The 22019-nt window shown below is 46.2% G+C and overlaps 1 protein-coding gene across 1 annotated transcript; it reads left to right on the top strand.

The window, feature by feature from the left end:
* Positions 1–976: 976 nt before the first annotated feature.
* Positions 977–21879, top strand: LOC147030531 (uncharacterized). Its single transcript, XM_085874665.1, has 2 exons — positions 977–2746; positions 20805–21879. Exon 1 carries the CDS (start codon positions 1521–1523, stop codon positions 2742–2744), a length of 1224 nt encoding a protein of 407 aa, XP_085730791.1. The 5' UTR covers positions 977–1520; the 3' UTR covers positions 2745–2746; positions 20805–21879.
* Positions 21880–22019: the final 140 nt, after the last annotated feature.

The raw sequence follows: 22019 nt of genomic DNA, 5'->3' as shown, positions 1-22019 counted from the left end.
AGTAATTTTATAATAAAAATTAAAAATGTGTGTTTGCAATCGTGCTTACATTTGAAATTATGCCGATAAAACCTGTTTTTGATGCATTGATCATTTAATAAATAAAACCGTCAACCGTCAAATCTCGCGAGTCACGAGATTCGTGAAGCGGGTCGCGAGATTAGTGACGCGGGTCGCGAGATTAGTGACGCGAGTCACGAGATTAGTGACGCGGGTCGTGAGATTAGTGACGCGGGTCGTGAGATTAGTGACGCGGGTCGCGAGATTAGTGACGCGAGTCGCGAGATTAGTGACGCGAGTCGCGAGATTAGTGACGCGGGTCGCGAGATTAGTGACGCGGGTCGCGAGATTAGTGACGCGGGTCGTGAGGGACGAATCACAGAGCACGAGCTCACAGCAGGAGAAAAAGACGGGGATGATGGATAAACGAAAGTGGCTCAGAAAAGGAAAAAATGCAAGCGACGAAAATGAAGAAGATGATGAAAGACATGTTGTGGGAGGAGTTGGAGGAGGAGGAAAAGACGATCATGTCGATGAAATACCGACAGAAGCTGGCCAACCTGGCCAAGCCAGCAACCTCAGCCCTGCGGCTGTAGCCCCAGCACAGACAGCCGAGTTTCCACGCTCGGAGGCGGCCTCGGGACCGGGTGTGACTGTCAAGCCGCTTCCCGATGATCTTGGAAGTGAGAGACCGAATCAAGTGGTTCTACAGCGGTACCCTGGCCATCTGTTGCAGAACAAGAGTCGCTCGTTTGTGTCCTCGTGGTACCAGACTAATGAATGGCTGGAATACAGTGTGCAGACAGACGCAGCATTCTGCTATCCATGTAGGAAGTTTAACACTGCACGTGGCCCAGTGGACTCTACTTTCACAGTGCGAGGCTCCCGGAATTGGAAACATGCCGTTGAGAAAGGCAGGGGGTTTCACAAACACGCAACTTCAAAGGAGCATTTAACTTGTGTTTTGAGGTGGAAGGAGAATGAGAGGTGCATCGATTGTGGTGAGGAGATTTCGACACTCCTCAATGCTGACCAGCTAAATAGAAACCGGTACTATGTGTCTGCTCTTATCGATGTTGTGGGATTTCTCGCCGAAAATCAGATACCGTTTAGAGGGAGCCTTGATCATTTTGAGGATATGTCAGATGGCACAGTGGGCTCTTCCTCTCGCTATTAAACTACACACTCAAAAAAGACACTGAGCTAGCCGAAATAATAAAGCATATCCCACGAAACGCAAGCTATACTAGTCCGGAAATGCAGAATGAACTGATCTGCACATTGAGTAATGTTGTGACGGATGCCATCGTGGAAGAAGTAGGCACATCGTGGTTTACCATCAAGGTGGGTGGGACGAGGGACCCCACTGAATGTGAGAACATATCAATCATCTACTCACAATAGCTACAGCCGATGCTGGAGATGCAAAAACATTGACAGACCTAATAATTGCAGAGCCGACAAAAACAGGACTTGACACGTCAAAAATATTAAGTCAGGTGTACGACGGGGCTTCGGTAATGGCTGGGAAGCACGGTGGGGTGCAAAAGTTGTTGCAAGAGATATTGGAAAGAGAAATCCCCTATGTGCACTGCTTAAATCACCAACTCCATCTGGTAGTTATCCACGCACTGGCAGCAGAGAAAGCTGTCACTGATTTCCTCGAGGTTTGTTGTTACCTGTACAAATTCTTCAGAAAGCCCACTGATGCTGCACAGTATAAAGGTGAGCGGTTAAAACGACTTCTTGATCAAAGGTGGACGGGACATTTAGTCACCGTGTCTGTGATCATAGGATCTTTAAAGGATAACACATCCTTACTGTCGGAGATTGATTCAGAGCGCGCCTACGGTGCAGAGATGAGGATGGAGGCAATTGGGCTTTTGCAGGAATTCTCTGGGCCTGCCTTCATGTTCATTGATATCTTTGTACAAAAACTGCTGATGTTGTTAAATGGCCCTAACAGACTCTTGCAGGCAGAGGACATGGACTTGCTAACGGGGTTCGAACTGGTGGCGAGTGCTACAGAGAGTGTAAAGAAACTCCGCTCTGAGGATGAGTTCACTGATCTGTGGAACAAGGCCAACGATGCTCGCACTTCTACACCTGCACCACCAAAACGGAGACGCACAATGCATAAGAACTTGGAACAGTTTGTAGTTTTGGAGACTACAGGACAAAACAACGACAATGACAAGACGGAACTGCAGAGGGTTTTTTACAGCGCAATTGACACTGTGCGTGGCGAGATCACTCGGCGCTTCAGTGAGCGCAACACGCAACTCGCCCGTTCACTCGCTGCCTTTAATCCTGAAACTGGCACGTTTTTGGATCCCCACTTGCTCCAGCAAATCATGATATTAACAAAGTCAACCATCAGTGAAACAGAGTGTGTGGTTGCAAAGCAGTTTATTCGCTCACAGACAGAAAAGCAGCCAAACGAGAGATGGACAACACAAAAACTCCTCTCAACATACCACAAAACGCTGGAAGCCATGCCAAGTGTAGTGACTGCTATGAGACTTGGACTAACATTTGGTGCGTCCACTGCCATGTGTGAAAACTCATTCTCAACATTGAGGAATGTCTTCACTGACCATCGACGGTCCATGCGCCATGCACGCAAGGCACAACTGGTACAGCTGGTCTTCGAGAGAGACCTCACACGTAAATGCCTGAATGAATGGAAGGAGAAGGTCCTCAGAAGATTCCACACCGAGACGCGTCGCCTGCAGCTCTTCTGACAGTGAGTACAGCGGTATAAAAACTATACGAGGAGTTCACATTGTGTGTGACTGCTGGTGATGTGTGTGTGGTTGTGGTTGCAGTGTGGTTGTGGTCAGCACCTGCCGTGGTCGGCTGCTTTGTACTTCTGATGTTTAAGTTAAATGTTGTGTTTGGTGCTTTGCATCTCCCATATCTCGTGCTTTGTGCATAACCTTACCTCTGTGTAATTGACTGCTTTAAATGCGGACCTTGTGGTATCTTCAGGCTGGTCGTATTTGCTGTTGATAGTTTAACGTGATGATCGCAGGTCATAGCCGACTGTATCTTATTTCAAAGTGCACTGATTCCGGTGCCAACCTCCCCGTTTAGTCATTGTATCTCTGGTATATTAATTTTCTAATGCCAATTCTTCACAACACCTTGTATAAGTTCACCTGAATTGGTGCCAATTGTCTAATCATTGAATATCTGCATTGTGAATGTGCCAGTCTGTTGCGGCTCTCCTGCATTTGAATAATTTTAGGCCGAAAACATCGGAACATATTAAATCTAGCTGAGATCAATTTGGTTAATATGCGATGGCAACCTCAGTATAGATGTGTCAATGCTGCATGAATACAATAGTATACCGGGTTATCAAAAATATGAAATATAATAATTGTGCCCCCCCCATCCAGTTCATATGCCCCCCTTAATACTGAGCCCTGGCTACAGGCCTGAAGTATTGTGATGTGATATGAGACGCATATGTGGGGTGGGTAGGTGGTCACGAGCTTGCTCGTGGAACCCCAGGTATTACATAAATTAGCATTAAAGCGCGCCTACTGTTGTCAGGATCACTTATTCAGAAAAGTGTCTCCATCATTTATTTGAAGTGACCGACTGTTCTGGCGATCTGCATTTCACGACCAGATCCACGAGCCATGGAATCGATTACACTGAACAAGAAAAAACTTTTACTGGAGATGTGTAAAGTGATTTAGACTAATTTGGGTACGCTGATTTCAAAAATCATAACCGTTTTGCTGTATCACGTCAGGATTTTCAGTAACAGAAATATTCCCATTGCCTAGAAGTCAGGATTTCAATGAAATTTACAAAAATTCATTTATTCATTTATTTCATCATGAATGCTTCAAAATTATAGAAATTACAGAAAAACTTCACTAGAATGGAATTAAAAATGCTTTAGGCATTTGGCTTTGCGTTTGTGCTGCTCTGTGTCCGTTTCACGATGCAGGAACCAGCAGAAATAGCCCATCATGTTCGGGTTGTGCCGCCCTTGGTAACGCGTCTCCATGAGTGAAATCTCTTGGTGGAATCGCTTGCCGTGCTCGTCCGAGACTGTTCCCAAGTTGTCAGGGAAGAAGTTCAGGTGCTGGTGTAGGAAATGGATTTTCAGGGACATCCTGGAGCCAAGTTTCCTGAAGGACTCCAGCAGCTGCTGCACTATTTCTTCATAGTTGTCCGCGCGCTCGTTCCCCAAGAAGTTGTCCGTCACAGCTTTGAAGCTCCTCCACACTGCCAGCTCTTTGGGGTTTAGAGTTGTCGGAAAAGTTTCGTCCTTCATAATCTGTCGGATTTGCGGTCCAACAAAGACACCAGCCTTGATCTTGGCCTCCGACAAGGTGTTGCCAAACTTTTCCTTGAGGTATAAAAACCCACGCCCATTCAGATCCATTGCCCGTACAAAACTTTTCATCAAGCCGAGCTTTATGTGGAGTGGTGGAAGGAAAACCTTGGCTGGGTCAACAAGGGCGACATGCTTCACGTTGTGTCGACCAGGTACATGCTCTTTTCGCTCTTCCCAATCTTTCTTTGTCCAGTGATTCTTGTCGTCTCTGCTATCCCAGAGACAAAGGAAGCACATGTATTTTGTGTAGCCTGACTGCAGCCCTAACAAAAGCGCCACCACTTTAAAGTCTCCGCAGATGTGCCAGTTGAAGTCATTGTACTTGATGGAATCAAGCAGCTGCCGCATAGTCTCATAGGTCTCTGTCATGCCGAACGCGTGAGCCAGTGGGACTGATGGTTTCTCGTTGCCATTGTGGAGCAAAACAGCCTTCAAGCTGTTCTTCCCCGAGTCGATGAAGAGGCGCCAGTCTGCAGGATCGTGATCACACCCAAGTTCTTTCAACAGACCGTTGATGTCACTGCAGAATGTCATCGTGTCTTCCATCTCAAAGAACTCAGCCATGTCTCTGTGACGTGCTCTGAACAAGGATATCTTGGTGTTAGGTTCAAGTAGATTCCACTGCTGCAGCCTTGATCCAAGCAGCTCTGCCTTCGCCTTTGACAGCGAGAGATCTCTTACAAGATCATTTAAGTCTCCCTGGTTCAGAAGGTGTGATTCTTGAGTGTCGGGTTCAAAAGGTTCATCATCACCATCCTCTTCACCACTGCTTACAGCTATGTTCTGATCAGCTGGAGGTGTTGGAACGGGGTTCTCGTCATCATGAGGCACAGGTTTACGAGCAGAGACGCAGTCAGCGTACTTGATGTGACCTTTAGTCTTCTTGTTGAAGCCGGCGATGCTTGTGCAGCAGAAATAACAATCATCATGATGATTCTGCGGCTCACGCCATATCATGGGCACCGCAAATGGCATGCTCGCGCGCTTGCCCACCAACCACTGAGTCAAGGTTGTGTGACAGCTTGTGCAGCAGATGTGTGGTGCCCAGCTCTGTTCTTGGTCCCCCACCTTACACCCGAAGTAGTGAAAGTAGGCGGCCTTCATTTTCACTGCTGTAGATATACTTCGCTGTTGATCTTTTTTGGTATACCGACCACAGACATAACAGAAGTTGTCAGGATGATTGGTACAGGAACGCCTACTCATCTTTATCTGAAAGAAAGAAATATAACACAAGTTAACAACAATTGTACGAAATAGACATGTTAAAGACATATGTAAATTTCATTGAAATCCTGACTTCTAGGCAATGGGAATATTTCTGTTCCTGAAAATCCTGACGTGATACAGCAAAACGGTTATGATTTTTGAAATCAGCGTACCCAAATTAGTCTTAATCACTTAACACATCTCCAGTAAAAAAAAATTTTTGAAATTTGTTGTTCAGTGTTATAGATGCCCCTAATTTTATTTTGCTTCTGTCGACCGACCTCTGGTAGAGATGACCGGCACTCCCGCTCGGGGGTATTTTTTCTTTTTTTTGTATACCTTGACGAGGTTCGTGTGAGAGCTAACGCACAACGCACAGCAAGGGGGCATGGGACAAGAGGGGTGGGAATGGGAAGGACGAAACAGTGGGGAACAGAGACATTAGCAGATCTGTGGAAGGGAGAGGGATGGGTCGGGGAACATGGGGAAGAGAAGATGGACATTACAGGGACTTTCAGGAAGGAAAGCAGGGAATTTGAAGGAGGTGGGCTTGGGTGGATTATCGGGGATAGAAAAGATAGAGGATTTGGATGGGGCATGATAAGAGGTGGTGGTGAACAGCTGTTTTGAAGGCCTGGAGGGAAGAATAGGATTGAACAGAGTGAAGGAGTTTATTTCAAAGGCAGGAAAAAAGAGGAATGAAAGGGTGAAGGTGAGCAGTGATTCGTGATTTTGGTAGTTTTACCATAAGGGGGTTGAGCACCATGCGGAAATATGGTGGGGACAAATCGCAGAGAGAGCAGGGGGGGGGGATGAAGCTGGAGAGGAGACGGTAGAAGACAGAAAGACAACTGACCAGCCTGCGGTGAGAGAGTGAGAGGCCCAAAGACTCAGCCTCATTGCGGGAGATGCCAATGATCCTAAATGCCTTGGTTTCCACAGCATGAAGCCAAGAAAGGTAGAAGGCAGGAGCACCAGCCCAGAGTGCAGAGCAGTATTCCATCAGGCTGCAGACGAAAGCTTTGTAAGTGGTCAGGAGCTCACATGGGCCGAGGAAGGACTTTGCACGACGGAGGATTCCCAGTCGGCGACTGGCTTTGGAGGAAAGATTTCAAATGTGGCTTTCCCAGGAAAGGTCATGGCAGGTAGTGAGACCCAGAATCTTGAAAGAAAGGACTTCTTCCAGAGGATTGTTGAGAAAGTGGATGGGGGGGGGGTTCTAAATGGTTGTTTCCGAGAGACATAGTGAGAGTGTGAGATTTGTCTGGATTGAAAGACATGTTCCACGTGTTGGACCAGTTTGTGATTTTACCCAGATCTGCAGTGAGCAGAGAAGCTGCTGCTTGCCGGTCTGAGGGATGACCGATGGAACAGCAGAGGGTGGAATCATCAGCAAAGAGATATAGAGGATTTTCCAGAGAGTCGGACAGATCTTTGATGAAAACCAGAAAAAAACATGGCCCAGAACGCAACCTTGAGGAACTCAAGCCTGGACAGGAAGAGGGGATGAAAGAACTCCATGTAGGGCTACACATTGACTGCGACAGGAGAGGAAGTCTGTGAGCCATGAGTGGAGGTGACCTTGGATACCATAGAAAGAGAGTTTGGTGAGCAGGGCAGCGTGCCAGACCGTGTCTAATGCACGTGATATGTCCAGGGATACGGCTCGGATTTCATGTCTGGCATTGAGGACCTCCATCCATTTTTGGGAGAGCAGAAGCAGCATATCCATGGTAGAGTGACCTGGTCGGAAACCAAATTGATGATTGGAAATCAAGCCATTGGAGAAGAGGAAGGATTTCATGTCTGAAGCGATGATGGATTCCATAACCTTGCTGATGATTGGGAGAAGGCTGATTGGTCTGTAGTTGCAGGGATCTGTTTTTGCACCTTTTTTATGCAGGGCAGTGATGTTTGCTGATTTCCAAGCAGATGGCAGATGACCTTGGGAAAATGAGAGGGTGAATATAACAGAGAGAGGGTGAGCAAGAGCAGAAGAGCAGGTTTTTAGGACATGTGGGCTGATGTCGTGTGGACCGGTTGCAGAATCTGAGTCGACGTTTGACAGCAAGCTCTCCACCTTGTCAGGAGAAAAGAACACAGAGTCCTGGGACAGTTGGGTGCGACTGGGTAAGGTGGGTCGAGAAAGGATGGGTTTTGGACACAATATTTAGGTGCAAACACCGAATTTAGATATTCAGCCTTTTCACGTGCGCTATCAGCAGTGCGGCCATTTGAGGTAAGGGAGGGGATGGAGGGGGAACATACACCAGAAACAGATTTGATTAGATGTCACCAGGATTTTGAGGAGGGAGAGAGGTTTGAAAGTTCAGACTTGAGCTCAGAAAGATGTTGTTTTCTGGCTCTCCTGAGGGTAGATACACACGTGTTTCGAGCTTTATGGAAGGAACTGAGATTGCCCTCAGTTGGGTTTGCTTTCCATGAGGCAAAGGCAAGTTGTTTCAGGACAACTGCCTCACCACAAGCTTCAGTGAACCAAGGGTGGGAGGAAGGGTAGGACAACTGAAGATGAGAGGTGATAAATCTGTGCATGAGGGAGAGCAAGTTTCTTTGAAAGAATTCCAAGGATGAGTTGATGTTGGAGAAAGTAGTGATAGGAGACCAGTCTATAAGTTTGATGGCTGCTCGGAGACCCTGCCAGTCGGCTTGAGTGAAATGCCAGACTCGATGGCGGTGAGGTGGTTCTCTGATAATAGCCAGAGAGATGTCCACGTTGACAAGGACGTGGTCAGAAGAACCGATTGGAGCGGAAAAAGAGCAGCAGATATTGTCAGGGAAATTTGTCAAAATCAGATCCAGAAGAGATGGAGTACCATTAGTTGAGATCCGGGTAGGGAAGTTGACCGATTGAGTCCGTCCCAATGAGTTGCAGAAAGCTTTTGCTGAAGTGCCATGACAGGTGAGAAAGGTACCCACACCTCGCCAACTGGCATGACAATTTAAGTTTCCACATATGTGTAAGAGGGAGTTTGGATGAGAAGATAGAAGTTGGTAAATGTTTTCGGACAGTGAGGTGTAGATGGAGTCATCACTGTTTGGTGGACGGTACAGTACACATATTATATACATGAGGTGGGAATGGAGGGGAAGCCGTAGACAGAGGTATTCCTGGGTGTGTGGGGGAGTGAGTGCAGTGCATGGAGAGTGAGGAATTGAGTCTTTGATGAAGAGAGCAACTCCTCCACCAGGACAAGGCTCAGGTCTGTCATACCAGAGGAGGGAGTAACCAGGGAGAGATACTTGGGAGTTGGAGACGTCTTGAGGGAGGAATCTTTCTGTTCGGCAGATTATGTCTGGTTTGTCAGTGGCAACCTGTATGGAAAGATCTGAAAGTTTTGAGCGAAGTCCCCGGATATTTCATGTCCACACTGTTAATGAGGAGGGAGGGAGGAGGCTTTGGGTGCAGGGGGTGGGAGGGTCGAACAAGGTATGAGGAGGGAGGTAAGGAGGGTTGTTGAAAGAGTGTGAGGGATTGCAGAATAGCTAGGAGAGGGGGCCGGATGAGGAGGATAAAAGGCTCTGTGGTGCTGGGGGAGAGGGGGGACAAGAGAGAGGGGAAGAAGGCAGTTAAGGGTTTGAGGAGGTGGAATGAAGAGATGGAGGTGAGACGGCAGTGGAAGGAGGCAACTTTGTGGAAGAGAGGGGGGGCAACTTTTGAGAAGGATGAGTGAAGGGGGTGAATGGTGGGAGAAAGGTGAGGGGGGAGTTTTTGAGTGAGGTGAGAGGGAGGCTTGGAGTAAGAAGAGTGTGATGGTTGCTTTGAGAGGGAGGGGTGAGAGGGGTGAGTTGGCACTGAAATTGGAAAAAAAAAAGAATGGTTGATAGAAAGCGAACATTCATAGCAAATGGGGTTTTTAATTTTTGTAGGTTGTAGATGTGATTGAACACATTTCTTCATGGATGCAATGAAGGCGAATTCAGAGAATGGAGAGAAGAAATGCTGTAACAGTTGGATTTTTTAGGCAAGGTATGAAGGAGAGGTCGAATTGAGAGCAGTCTGTTTAAATAGTCGAAGAGTAGTGCATTATGATACATTAAAGAGTACCACACGTGTGAAAGAGGAAGATAAAGCATTATAAGAGATCGTTTTTATTATTATTATTATTATTATTCTAAATATTGTTTGAGAGAGTTTTCATCAGATTGTCATGGAAGTGTTGTAGAAAAAATCGTTAGGTGAATGGTGAAATTGGTTCGGTAAATGCAGGGGTTCTAAACAGATCACGTGGTTTGGGAGAAGCACTTGGCTCTGGGAGGTGTATCGTCAAAAGTGAAATTATTTATTTTAAATAAGGATTGTGTAACATTTGGAAAAGGGAAGGTTGAAGTAAAATCGTGAAGTGTGTGTGGTGAATTTGGATGGTAAACGCAGTGTGAAGCTGTTGGGTCAATGAAAAGTACCAGGAAGAGTAGAGAGACACGTGGTTACAGGAGGTGCAGAGATGGAAAGAATACAAGGAAGATGATTATTTTTTGATGTATTTTTGAAGAACAGGTAAGATTCGGGAATGGAAGGTTGTTGATCGGAAGAAATCGTGAAGGTAATGGCGAGAGAGGGTCAGCTCAGTCGAATAAAGATGGTGTGCCAGCAGGAGGAAGAAGAAGAGGAGGATGCAGAAAAAGCGAAGAATAAGAATCGAGACTTGAGTGTGCAAGGAGAAAGGGAGTTTTTTTTAATTTAATACAACAAATAGGGTGTTTACTTGGGAGAGATGGGGGACGTTGGGAAAGTGGGGAAAATAGAAATTGAAGGTAAGGCCTTAGTTATTTTATAACTTGGTTTACGGATCCGCCGACAGTATATTTGCCGAAATGAAATATAAATATAAAACACATTTTTAGCCTTTTATATTTATACATTTTCCGGCGAAGGTGCAAACGTTTCAAAACCCGAAATGTAAACGTTGGCATTTATTTTCAAAATATAATTTCGTGCACGCGCACCAAAATGCTGAGTCACCTTTAACCGAGCTGCGCAGTAGAACTGCGCAGTCGTCTTCGGTCATGGCTCTGAGCAGTGGCCAGCATGGTTCAGATTGATTGTGGTTTCTGGGGCAAAAGTGATTGCTTTTTTTTGTTGTTTTTTTTTCTTTGTATACCTTGTCGAGGCTTGTGTGAGAGCTAACACACAACGCACATCATGGGGGACATGAGACAAGAGAGGAGGGAGTGGGAAGGACAAAACAGTGGGGAACAGAGACATTAGGAGATCTGTGAAAGGGAGAGGGATGGGATGGGGAACATGGGGAATAGATGATGGACATTACAGGGACTTTCAGGAAGGAAAGTAGGGAATTTGAAGGAGGTGGGCTTGGGTGGATTATCGGGGGTAGAAAAGATCGAGGATTTGGATGGGGGATGATAAGAGATGGTGATGAACAGCTGTTTTGAAGGCCTGGAGGGAAGAATGGGAATAAATAGAGTGAGGGAGTTTATTCCATAGGCAGGAAAAAAGAGGAATGAAAGAGTGAAGGTGAGCAGTGATTTGTGATTTAGGAAGTTTTACCAGAAGGGGGTTGTTGGTGGACCTTGAGTGCCCTGCGGGAATGTGGTGGGGACAAATTGCAGAGAGAGTTGGGGGGGGCGAGGCTGGAGAGCAGATGGTAGAAGACAGAAAGACCACCGACCAACCTGCGGTGAATGAGTGAGAGGCCCAAAGACTCAGCCTCATTGCGGTAGATGCCAATGATCCGAAATGCCTTGGTTTCTACATTGTGAAGCTGAGAAAGGTGGGAGGCAAGAGCATCAGCCCAGAGGGGAGAGCAGTACTCCATCAGGCTGCGGACAAAAGCTTTTAGGTGGTCAGGAGCTCAGGTGGGCCGAGGAACGACTTTGCACGATGGAGGATTCCCAGTCGGCGACTGGCTTTGGAGGCGAGGTTTGAAATGCGGCTTTCCCAGGAAACGTCATGGCAGATAGTGAGACCCAGAAGCTTGAAAGAAAGGACTTCTTCCAGAGGATTGTTGAGAAAGTGGATGGGGGGATTTTCTAAACGGTCCTTTCGAAGAGACATAGTGAGAGTGTGAGATTTGTCCGGATTGAACGACATGTTCCACGTGTTGGACCAGTTTGTGATTTTATCCAGATCTGCAGTGAGCGAAGAAGCTGCTGCTTGCCGGTCTGAGGGATGACTGATGGTACGGCAGAGGGTGGAGTCATCAGCAAACAGATATAGAGGATTTTCCAGAGAGTCGGAGAGATCATTGATGAAAACCAGAAAAAGAACAGGGCCCAGCACGCTACCTTGAACTCCAGCCTGAACAGTAAGAGGGGATGAAAGAACTCCATTTAGGGCCACACGGTGACTGCGACAGGAGAGGAAGTCTGCGAGCCATGAGTTGTTAAGAAGTATGTCAGCGGTATAAATTTGAGGGACTGTATTGGTGATTTAATCACGCAACATCTTGACGCTGAATATTCTGGCCAAACTATTGCATCAATTCAGTGCAGCAGCAGGGATGATTCGCACGCTACTCTCGATTGTACCGATTTTGTTTCCATCGAAAGTTGTACACCGCTGTTCGTATTGAAATATTTCGGTGCCAAGTACGTCAAAGTTTCCCTGCGAGATGCTGATATTCAGCCATCAACGGACCAGAAATCAGCCTTTGATGTGCTCATGGGGATGGGGAGATGGTACGATCAGATGCCCACTGAAAACTAAGCTGGTTATGGCTCTGATTGACCGTTTTGAGCGTGTTGACTCTGAGTGGACACCGTTTTTAACTCATATCCAGCACTATGCACTGGTGTGCACGCACACATCTACGACTTGGACAGTAATTTTCTCAGCATTGTTTCCATTTGTTTGATGATCCAACAGGTTCCTATAATAAAAACATGCCAGACTATATTGTAAAAACAAGTTTTAATCCTTTGTTATTGTTTTTCACATCAGATGATACAGTGAACAATGGCATCCTGCATTTGAATGGTTTTCCATCTTCAATGTTTTCTTAGATCCTCCTGGTCCGGGATTTATATTTATCCCCCCACCCCCCACCTTCCCTTGTCTTTTCCATGGAACATCCGAAAAAAAAATCATGAAAACATATAATTTCTAAAAATTGAAATTATATTTATATTTCGACCTACTGACCCTACATTTTAGCTGAAGAACTGCATAAACCAAGTTATAAAATAACTAAGGCCTAATGGGGAGAAAATGGAATGAGGGGAACGATGGGTTGGCCTCAAGCACTCGATAAAGGCCCTGTCACACCTTGACGATTTAGCCAGCGTATGCCTGACGTATGCAGAATTTGGCTAAAACGCTGGCACACGTCGAATACGTTATGGGTAAGTTTGTATACGTTAAGAGCACGCTGGCATACGTCGTAGTATGCTGGAATACGTCGTAGTACACCGAGGGGTTAGACAAATTTTCCATGCTTGAAATTTTTCGACGTATGCCAGCGTATGACTCACACGTTCAGCATAATGCTGGCCATAAGTTGTAGGCACGTTACGCGATCGTTGACACACGTTACTTGTAAGTTACTCATAAGTCGAAATCCCTCGAGGTAATGTTTAGCGTACCCGAAACTTATTTCTTACCTATGAGTAACGTGTTGTAGGCACGTTACGCGATCATTGACACACGTTACTTGTACATTACTCACAAGTCGAATCACGTCAATGTAATGGTTAGCGTCAGTGTTCCATACTCCCTGGTTTTTTATTATTTTTTTTTTCTTCGGTATGACTGTGATGTTAACACTTCGATTTCTAGTGCGGTTATAATATAATTAATTGGCTGCCGCTCAACGATTTAAATCATAACCGCACTCGAAATCGAAGTGTCAACATCACCGTCATACCGAAAAAAAACAAAAAAACAGGGAGTCTGGAACACTGACGCTAACCATTACATTGACGTGTTTCGACTTATGAGTAACGTACAAGTAACGTATGTCGACGTGTGTCAATGATCGCCTAGTGTGCCTACAACTTATGCCAGCGTATGCAGAATGTGTGTAATACGTCGAGAAATTTTCAACATGCTGAAAATTTATCGACGTACTCGGCGTATGGCAACGTATGCCAGTGTACTACGACATATGCCAGCATGCTATTAACGAATAAAAAAACTTACCCATAACGTATTCGACGTGTGCCAGCTTGGTTCGGCAAATTTTTCATATTTCAGCATACGCTGGCTTAAATGTCAAGGTGTGACAGCGGCTTCACACTTCGATGTCTAGTGCGGTTATGATTTGAATCGTCGAGCCGCAGCCTATGAATAGCCTACGCCACGTGATCGTCGGCGATACGCTGCCGCTCTATGCATAAGTTAGACTATCGTTTGGCATAGGTTGTGAACCTATGAATTCCACCCAGAAACAACACGCTCAGCATTCGTTGGTACAAGTTATCTATATGTGATTAAAACGTTCTGTGTATGTTACTACTACGTCATGCATACGTCCAACACGTTATTATACGCCCAAAACTTAAAAAAAAATCAATAGTTCAGCGTACGCCAGCGTTTTACATACATTTTGAGACCTTGCCATACGCTGGCTAAAACGTGAAGGTGTGACAGGGCCTTAAGACAAGGTCGACGAAAACTCACAAAATAGCATGATTTTTGAAACAAAACCAAACTGAGAACACACAGTAACATGTAGGTGAGAAAATAAACAGTTAAGACGGGACAGATAACGACCGGAAACTTAACTTTCAGATCGTCAGCAGAGAGCTCTGAAGGAGACCTGCCAATGCTCCAAACCCAGAAGTGGAAGTCAGCATATTGTCGCGAATCTGGAAACCATTATCACACTCATCATTCAGGTCCTTTACCTCAGTTATCTCGGTAAGTACATGTTCTATCGATAGCTCGCCTTGCATTGTTTAATGGGTAAATCTATGTAAATGCGCTGTGATTTATTTTAATAGTTATGTCAGAACAACAAAGAAGAACCCTCCCGTCCCGTGATTCAACAGCTGACTCGGCAGCGTAATCAGGAATGACGGGGGTTGGGATTGGTCGTCATGAGATTCAGCAAGGTAAACAGCCCCCACCCGTGGTTGCGGGGGGGGGGGCGCATAAGGGCGCATGAGTTACGCCGAAGTGAAGCAAGGGGCGTGAAGAGGAATAAGAAAGGGACCCTCTGCTTGGCTCGAGTTGGTTCTTGTCGGGGGGTTGTTCTGCGGGTGGCTGTTGCTCTGCTTCGTGGTCTGGTACGGCTGGCTCTTCTTGGTTCGTGGAGCTCTCCGTGGCCTCATCTTGGCTCGGCTGGCTCTTCTTGGTTCGTGGAGCTCTTCGTGGTCTGCTTTGTTCCCGGCTTGGTGCGACTTCTTGGCCTCATCTTGGTCGGTGGTTCTTCAGGGAAGCGACGCATCGGGTCGGGAAGGATCGGCGCCTCGTCTCACCAGCACGTGGTCCGGAGCACGAGGGGATCCGCCGGAGCTCGGAAAGGATCGCGGCTTGCGGTGATTGGATCCAGCTCGCCCACGCTGGTGCCCGGTCCGAACAGCTCGAAGACTACACGTGGTGGAAAGGTCCCAGATAGGTCCTGGACTTCAGTTCATCTGTCCCTTCGAGCTGAAGTCCATATTAAAGGCATCAGCCACCATTTATTGGGTGTGTGTGTGTGTGCGTACGTGTGTCCGTGGGCCCGTCAAACAAGTAGAGAACTGTTAAGTGCTTTGTGTGCTGTAAATGATTGCATTGCATTTCGTATAGTCAGTTTAAATCTGCTCTTACGTGTTCCCTAGTTCCCCATTATTATTAATAAATACCCCCATTGTTGAATGTAACAGCTCGTTTTGTGTTTCTTTCATTGGCTCAACATGACGCGTATTTGAGGATTAGTGTTCGTAACTTGTTCATTTGGTCCGGCCCGACTTTGGTAATTCCGCTCGGTTACGCCGGATCCGAGTCGGCGATAGCGACTCGATTCGGACAAAGTTGGTCGAGGGTGAACTTCCCCGGTAGTCAGACCACGTGGGTACTTAGGTGAATTGAAGTTGGCAATCGACCCTACCCCACGTGGCCTATCCATTGGCGAAGATCGGTCCGATAGGGGACCCGTCAGTTCCGGAGTTATCCGGGGCGACGACCTTTACATTCCGGGCGATCGGTCGAGTTGGCTCGCGGCTCCATCTTGCGGTTGTGCTCACGTTCGACCCTCCGGCCCCGTAACAATATTGTTGTGGTTGACGAAATTCGCAAACCACCATTCAGGTCCCTTAGGTGAGATATCTCTGTAAGTATATGTGTAGTTAGGCCCAAACCCGTTGTTTAGAGGGAATAAATGTCATTCATTCGGGCTGCGACCCTTCAGGATAGCCGTTTTTCTTTTACTATCTTTATTTTGGACCAGCCGCCATTACTACCACCACAACCACCACCAACCACGTCTCAACAGCCATCACACAACAACCACCAACCGCAACGCCGCTTCACAATAACAGCCACGACCCTTGCCGTCACATCTCGCTCTCGCAACCATCGCATCACCGCCATTCCCGCGCCGCTTGTGGGCGCCGATCCTGGACTCGTGCAGCGCGTGCACCGAGCAGCGGGTGCAAAAACACCAGCCTTTCCGAAGAAATCGGATCAAAAACGATTCACGCCCACTTCTGTTCCGTCCTATCAGCGAGCGTGGGGCGATTTGGCCCCGCCTCCAGGTGCGTCGGAGTATAATCGCAATATGCAGATTCGCGGATCAAAAATCATTCACGCCCACTTTTCCTCTGTCCAATGGGGAGCCAGCCAGAGGTGAAGGGTCGGAGGTGAAGGGTCGAAGGTCAAGGAGCGAAGCCCCGGGGGCTATAAAGGGCCGCGTTCGCTCGCTGAAAAGGGGTAGTAGGAGTCAGTCAAGGAGAGTTGAGAAGAGAAGAGTCAGAGAAAGCAGTTGGATGGAGCTGAGAAGAGTGGAGAGTTGGAGAGGTGGCGGCAGCGAAGGCAGTCGAGAGGGCGCTCGTGTCAGAGTCGGGGAGCTGCGGAGAGGGGAGGCCGGTAATGCGACCGAGGTCGCGGTGGAGACGCTCGTCGCGGGACCCAAGCCAGCGAGATATCCTCATTCCCCCGAGCATCAACAACCCCCTCCTGTTTCCCCCCGCGCTGAGATAGTGTGAAAAGGGGGCCCCGTTCCCACCCCATTTCCAGGCAGTGCCAGCGAGGCCCGCGGAGTCGGGGCGCCACCGCCATTTTGCGGCTCATCACCAGACGGGTAGGCTCGACGCGGTCTCGGCCCCAGGCCCGTCTGCCCCCCTCATCGTTGAGGGTGGTCCCTTTTTCTTTTGCTTTGAGTATATGTGTTGTCGGCGCCGTCTGCGAAGTAAAACTGTATAAGTGTTGCCGTGTGCTCGGTAGTCGGTAGTAGATCTGCATTGTGTTTCTCTTTTACATTTGCTTTTTGTGCAGAATTGTCGTGTCATTGTTACATTTGCTTTTTGTGCAGAATTGCCGTGTTACTTTTACATTTGCTTTTGGTGTATAATTGTATATGTGTGCTTTCCGTTTGCCGCGGAATAAATGTGCTTTATGTTGAACTGTTTTTCCCGTTTCGCTTCGTCTTTTCTCTAATTGAATCTCCATCTTACTTCACGTAAAGGGTTGGTCGTGGGCTAAATACGCCCAATAATTAATCGAACCGTCGAGGTTGACGATAACACCGCTCGGTTATCCCGATAGTACGGAACGGGTCGCTTAAAGTGGCCCGTGTCCGAAGTCGACCTGCGGCGAGGTTTGATCGCCCGGTCTACCCTCCGTGTGGGTACTTAGGTCGGTCGAATTTGGCGAGCAACCCTATCCCACGCGGGGGGCCGATCGGCACGATCGTGGTGAGGCCGAAAGGCCCACCCGTGACTAGTTCCCGGCGTTAGTCCGAGAGGGTCACAACGGGAGGGTCCACTAATTCCACATCCTGCTCAGCTCTGGTTCCCAAGAAAGTTCTGCACAACCAACACAAATGCTTCTCATGCTGAAAACCAAGTGGGTTCAGTTTATTTTTGAACTCGGGATCACACATCAGTTCGTGGATCTGTGGCCCAACAAAAATGCCTGCTTTGAGTTTGGCATCAGTTTTTGCTGTGCCAAACTTCTCTCTGAGATATTACCATCTTAGCATTTGGAAGCCATTACCATCATGATCCACTGCCTTCACAAAGTTTTTCTCATTAGGGTTAGGGTTAGTTAAAAATTGTAAAGCCACGTGGAAAATTTTACTTAAAAATTCATAGCTTGGTCAGTTTTCATCCATTTTAAATAATTTAAAGTGCATTCAAAAGCGCTTTTAATGACAAATGATATTATATAACAGTTGTATTGCTATGATTGAAACCAAAAATACAAAAAAATAATAATTTATGATCGCTCAATCACCCACCAGGGCAAGCTACTAAAATTGGACTATATGTATCACTCAAAATCCTGATGTGCTGAGAAAATTCCGACTTCAGATTCAGAATCAGCATACTCAATTTATTCTAGAAAATGTTTCCACCCCAGTAGCAAATAATTTTGTCCAGTGAATTGGAGGATGGGGGTAAGAGGTAGATGGAGTAGAGAGGAGATGATTAGGGGTAAGAGGGGAGTGGAACAGCAGAGAGTAAGAGGAGGCATAAAAGGGGGGATGGTAGGGGGAAAGAGGCAGATGGAGTAGAAGCGGGGATGGGTGAGGGTAAGATGGGTGTTGAACACTGGTGGTAAAGACAGGAAGAGGGGGTGGAATGTAAAAGTGTGGGTGGGAGGGATGAGAGGGGAGAGTAAGAGGATCCCAACTCTCATAACCCTGGCTCTCATTGCCCAAGATCTCATAATCATAGAAATAATAACCCTATATTTCAAACCCCTTATTCTCACAATCCTTGTTCTCCTGACCCTAGCTCTCAATCCATGGGTATCATAACCCTGGTTCTCACAACCCAAGCTCTCACAACCCTAGCTCTGATAATGCAAGCTCTGAAAATACTGGCTCTCATAATACGAGCGATTGCAACAGAAGGTCACACACCCTGAGCTTTCACCATAGCTCTCAAAACCATTGCTCTTATTACCATTGCTCTTATTACCATAGCTCTTATGACCTTAGCTCTCTTAACCATAGCACTCCAAACATTGTTCTCTCAAATGTAGCACTTGTACATGTACCTCTGCTCGCTTGTACATGTTGCTGCATTTGAGCCAAAGGAGTAACTGCTGAAATCTAGCTAATTGGGTTCCTCCCAAAATCTTTTTCTTTGTTCCTTTCACACTTCTTTCTCATTACTTTTTCACAATTCTCGTTATTCGTTCTAATTCTTGCTTTTTATTCTCTTTCATCTCTTTTGCTCTCTATTCCCCTCTTTCATTATCTATCTCTCCAATCAGAAGTGAATTCTTGCAGAAAGTTTTCTGCAAGGCTTATTTGGCTGCATCTGGATGGGTTTGAGGGTTACAGAGTAATGGCTGAAACCTGAATACCATCAAAGGTTCCTCCTGATGACTCCATCTTTGCTCTATACATCTTTGGATTCCTCCTTGATCTTCCATTTGATCATAAACCCACTTCTCACGACCCCACCTCTCACGAGACCACCTGTCATAGCTTCACCTCTCGTAGCTCCACCATGCAAGCCCTTGACTCTCACAACCCTAACTCTTCGCAACCTTAACTCGTCACATCCCAAGCTCTCACAACCCAAGCTCCCAAACCTCAAGCTATTGCAACATGAGGTCTCATAACGATACCTTTCATAACCATAGTTTTCATTGTCATGATAATGGATTGTATTGACTTTGGATACATTTGAATATATGTTGCTATACTTGAATGATGGGAACAACAACAACCACTGCCACCGGAACACCGGGAGGGGGGGGGGGTGGGTGGGGGGATATAGGATGCCTAATTCAACGAGTACCACACGTTGTTGTGGTGATTCGGTATTATGCTGGTTTCTGCATTTCTTGAGGATGACGACGTGACGCCATAGCTCAATGTAACTTTCATAGCCATCGCTCTCATCGTTGGGTACCTCTCTTCGCCTTAGCTCTCCTAACCTTAGTCTCTCAAACCTAACACTCATAAACCCAATTCTAAATATGCCACCTCTTACTATGCCACCTGTCATTACCACACCTCTCAAACTCTTTACTCTCATAACTCAAGTTCTCCTAACCAAAGTTCTCATCACCGTAGCTAGTGCAACACGAGGTCTTACACCTTCAGCTCTCATAACTGTAGCTGTCATAGCCATCGCTCTCATAACCTTTGCTCTCAAAGTCTTAGCTCCTGTAAGTCGTAACCCAAACCCCCCTCACTTTGTTCTCTCAAATCTAGCACTCATAAGCCCAATTATCACCAAGCCACCTCTTGTAGCTCCACCTCTTAAACAGTTTACTCTTACAGCCATTGTTCTCACAATCCAAGCTCTCATATCTCCAACTATCACAGCACAATGTCTCACAACTTAAGCTCTCATAGCGATAGCTTTCATAACCACAGCTCTCATAGCGATAGCTCTTATAGCCACAGCTTTCATAGCCACAGCTCTCATAGCCACAGCTCTCATAGCCACAGCTCTCATAGCCACAGCTCTCATAGCCACAGCTCTCATAGCCATAGCTCTCATAGCCATAGCTCTCCTAACCTTTATCTTTCAAGTCCAACACTCATAAATCCACTTCTCACGACGCCACCTCTCAAACCGTTTACTCTCAAACCTCGTGCTCTCATAAACCAAGCTCTTAAAAATCTAGCTCTAATAACCCAAGCTCTCATAATGCTAACTCTCACAGCACTAGATCTTTTTGACATATTACCCAAACAAAGGTGAACTTTTTTTTCCTTATAAGTGTGAATAAACTGGCTGTTCCTACCCCACTCCCTACCCCCCCTCCCCCACCACCACCACAAGCCATGCATGAGTATTTTTGCTATCTATAACATAATGTACATACTAATCCAGATTTTAATACACAACCTAATTTCCTTTGAAACATTTTCTTTCTTTCTTGCTATTATTAAATTTTCATAAGCCCCCTATAGAAGATTTATAGGAAAACAGTTCAAGGTTGCGAGGAAGTTTATATTCTACAATTTGATAAATCACCGATTCTTCAAGGTGTTCCCTCAGTGCACGTACACATGTCAACGGGACGTTCTGTTCTTGCATATGGCAGCTTGGCTGCCAGGATAGCTGTAATTTCTTGGAAGCACGGCTGTGTCACGGATGCTGTGCCCCTCTACCAGCACAACGGTACTCATTTTGTCATCCTCAGGAGGACGACAGGCTGAGTCAACCCCACCTGGTGTTAATTCAGCAGCCAGCGGGACTCAAACTCAGGACCCGAGGATCTATACGCCAGCCACCCTCACCACTAAGCCAACACCAGGCTTTTCCCATTGACGTGGTGGCCTATTCATGCCAATGCATGTCAAAATCTTTGGGACATGGGTAAGCAGCCCTTTCGGGCAACATGCTTTGCCGTAACCATCATCCCTAAACCGAATTCCACCCAGATATTGTGTGAGTGTGCCAAAGAGGTTAAAATCATCAGGTCACAAGTGAGGATTAATAAATCAATGAGTAATTTTTTGCATGGTGATGGCTCATCAGTATTCTAACACCTCCAGACTACATACATTAAACAACGTACATGTATGTGCTGGAGCTTTCACAGATATCCATGAGATATTATCAGATAAATCTCGGTCTTTCATCAATTCAAGCAGTCCTTTAAAATAACTCTCGATTCACCTGTTAATCATCTGAACGAGACCATAATACATCAATTTATCACCAAGACGATACAAGAGTGTGCTCGCTATTCTATCTCATTGAGATTGTTCGAGATCCGAAACATTGTGATCGTTTTGCCACAGTGTGAATGTACCGTTTTAATAAATAAATCGTTCATTGGCTTGTTGTGTCCTGTGCACGACTATCAGGGATATTATTATTATTATTATTATTATTATCATTGGTAATTTGGGAGGACAATGTAAAACACCATGAACTGTGACCATGATTGCCAATGGGAATTTAAGGAACTTCGAGAATTCTTTTAGAATTGTTTTTGCAACTTATTTTACAGCTTTGATGAGACAATGAATGAGATTTCACCTTTTTCAGGCCTAAATATTCCACGTTTCATTTTTTATCGCAGTGGCCGCGTTGGTCAAGGATGTTTTAAAACTCGTATATATTTATTTTATTTATTTATTTTCCCCCAAAAGTCCTTGTGACGAGCAAGGCATAAAACGGATGTTCTCGAAGTTTCAGGTCGCAGTGACTGAATGCTGTCAGGCCCCTAAAATGAGATTTGAAGATGGAAGTGAATGGGTGAGGGTGAAACTGCTGTTGGCTTTTGTTAAAAGTTTGTGGCAGCTGTCTTATCATGAGTCAGGCAAGGATCGCGTTTCACTTCTTAGTTTGGCTCTTTCCACCTGACACAAGCTATCCATATTTAGAGCAACGCGATAATAATAGCCAC

This window comes from Eptatretus burgeri, chromosome 3 (genome assembly GCF_056783735.1).
Source record: "Eptatretus burgeri isolate ZD-2024b chromosome 3, Ebu_testis_v1, whole genome shotgun sequence".
In the NCBI taxonomy this organism is placed as follows: Eukaryota; Metazoa; Chordata; class Myxini; order Myxiniformes; family Myxinidae; genus Eptatretus; species Eptatretus burgeri.
This window is presented reverse-complemented; position numbering and strand designations above follow the sequence as displayed.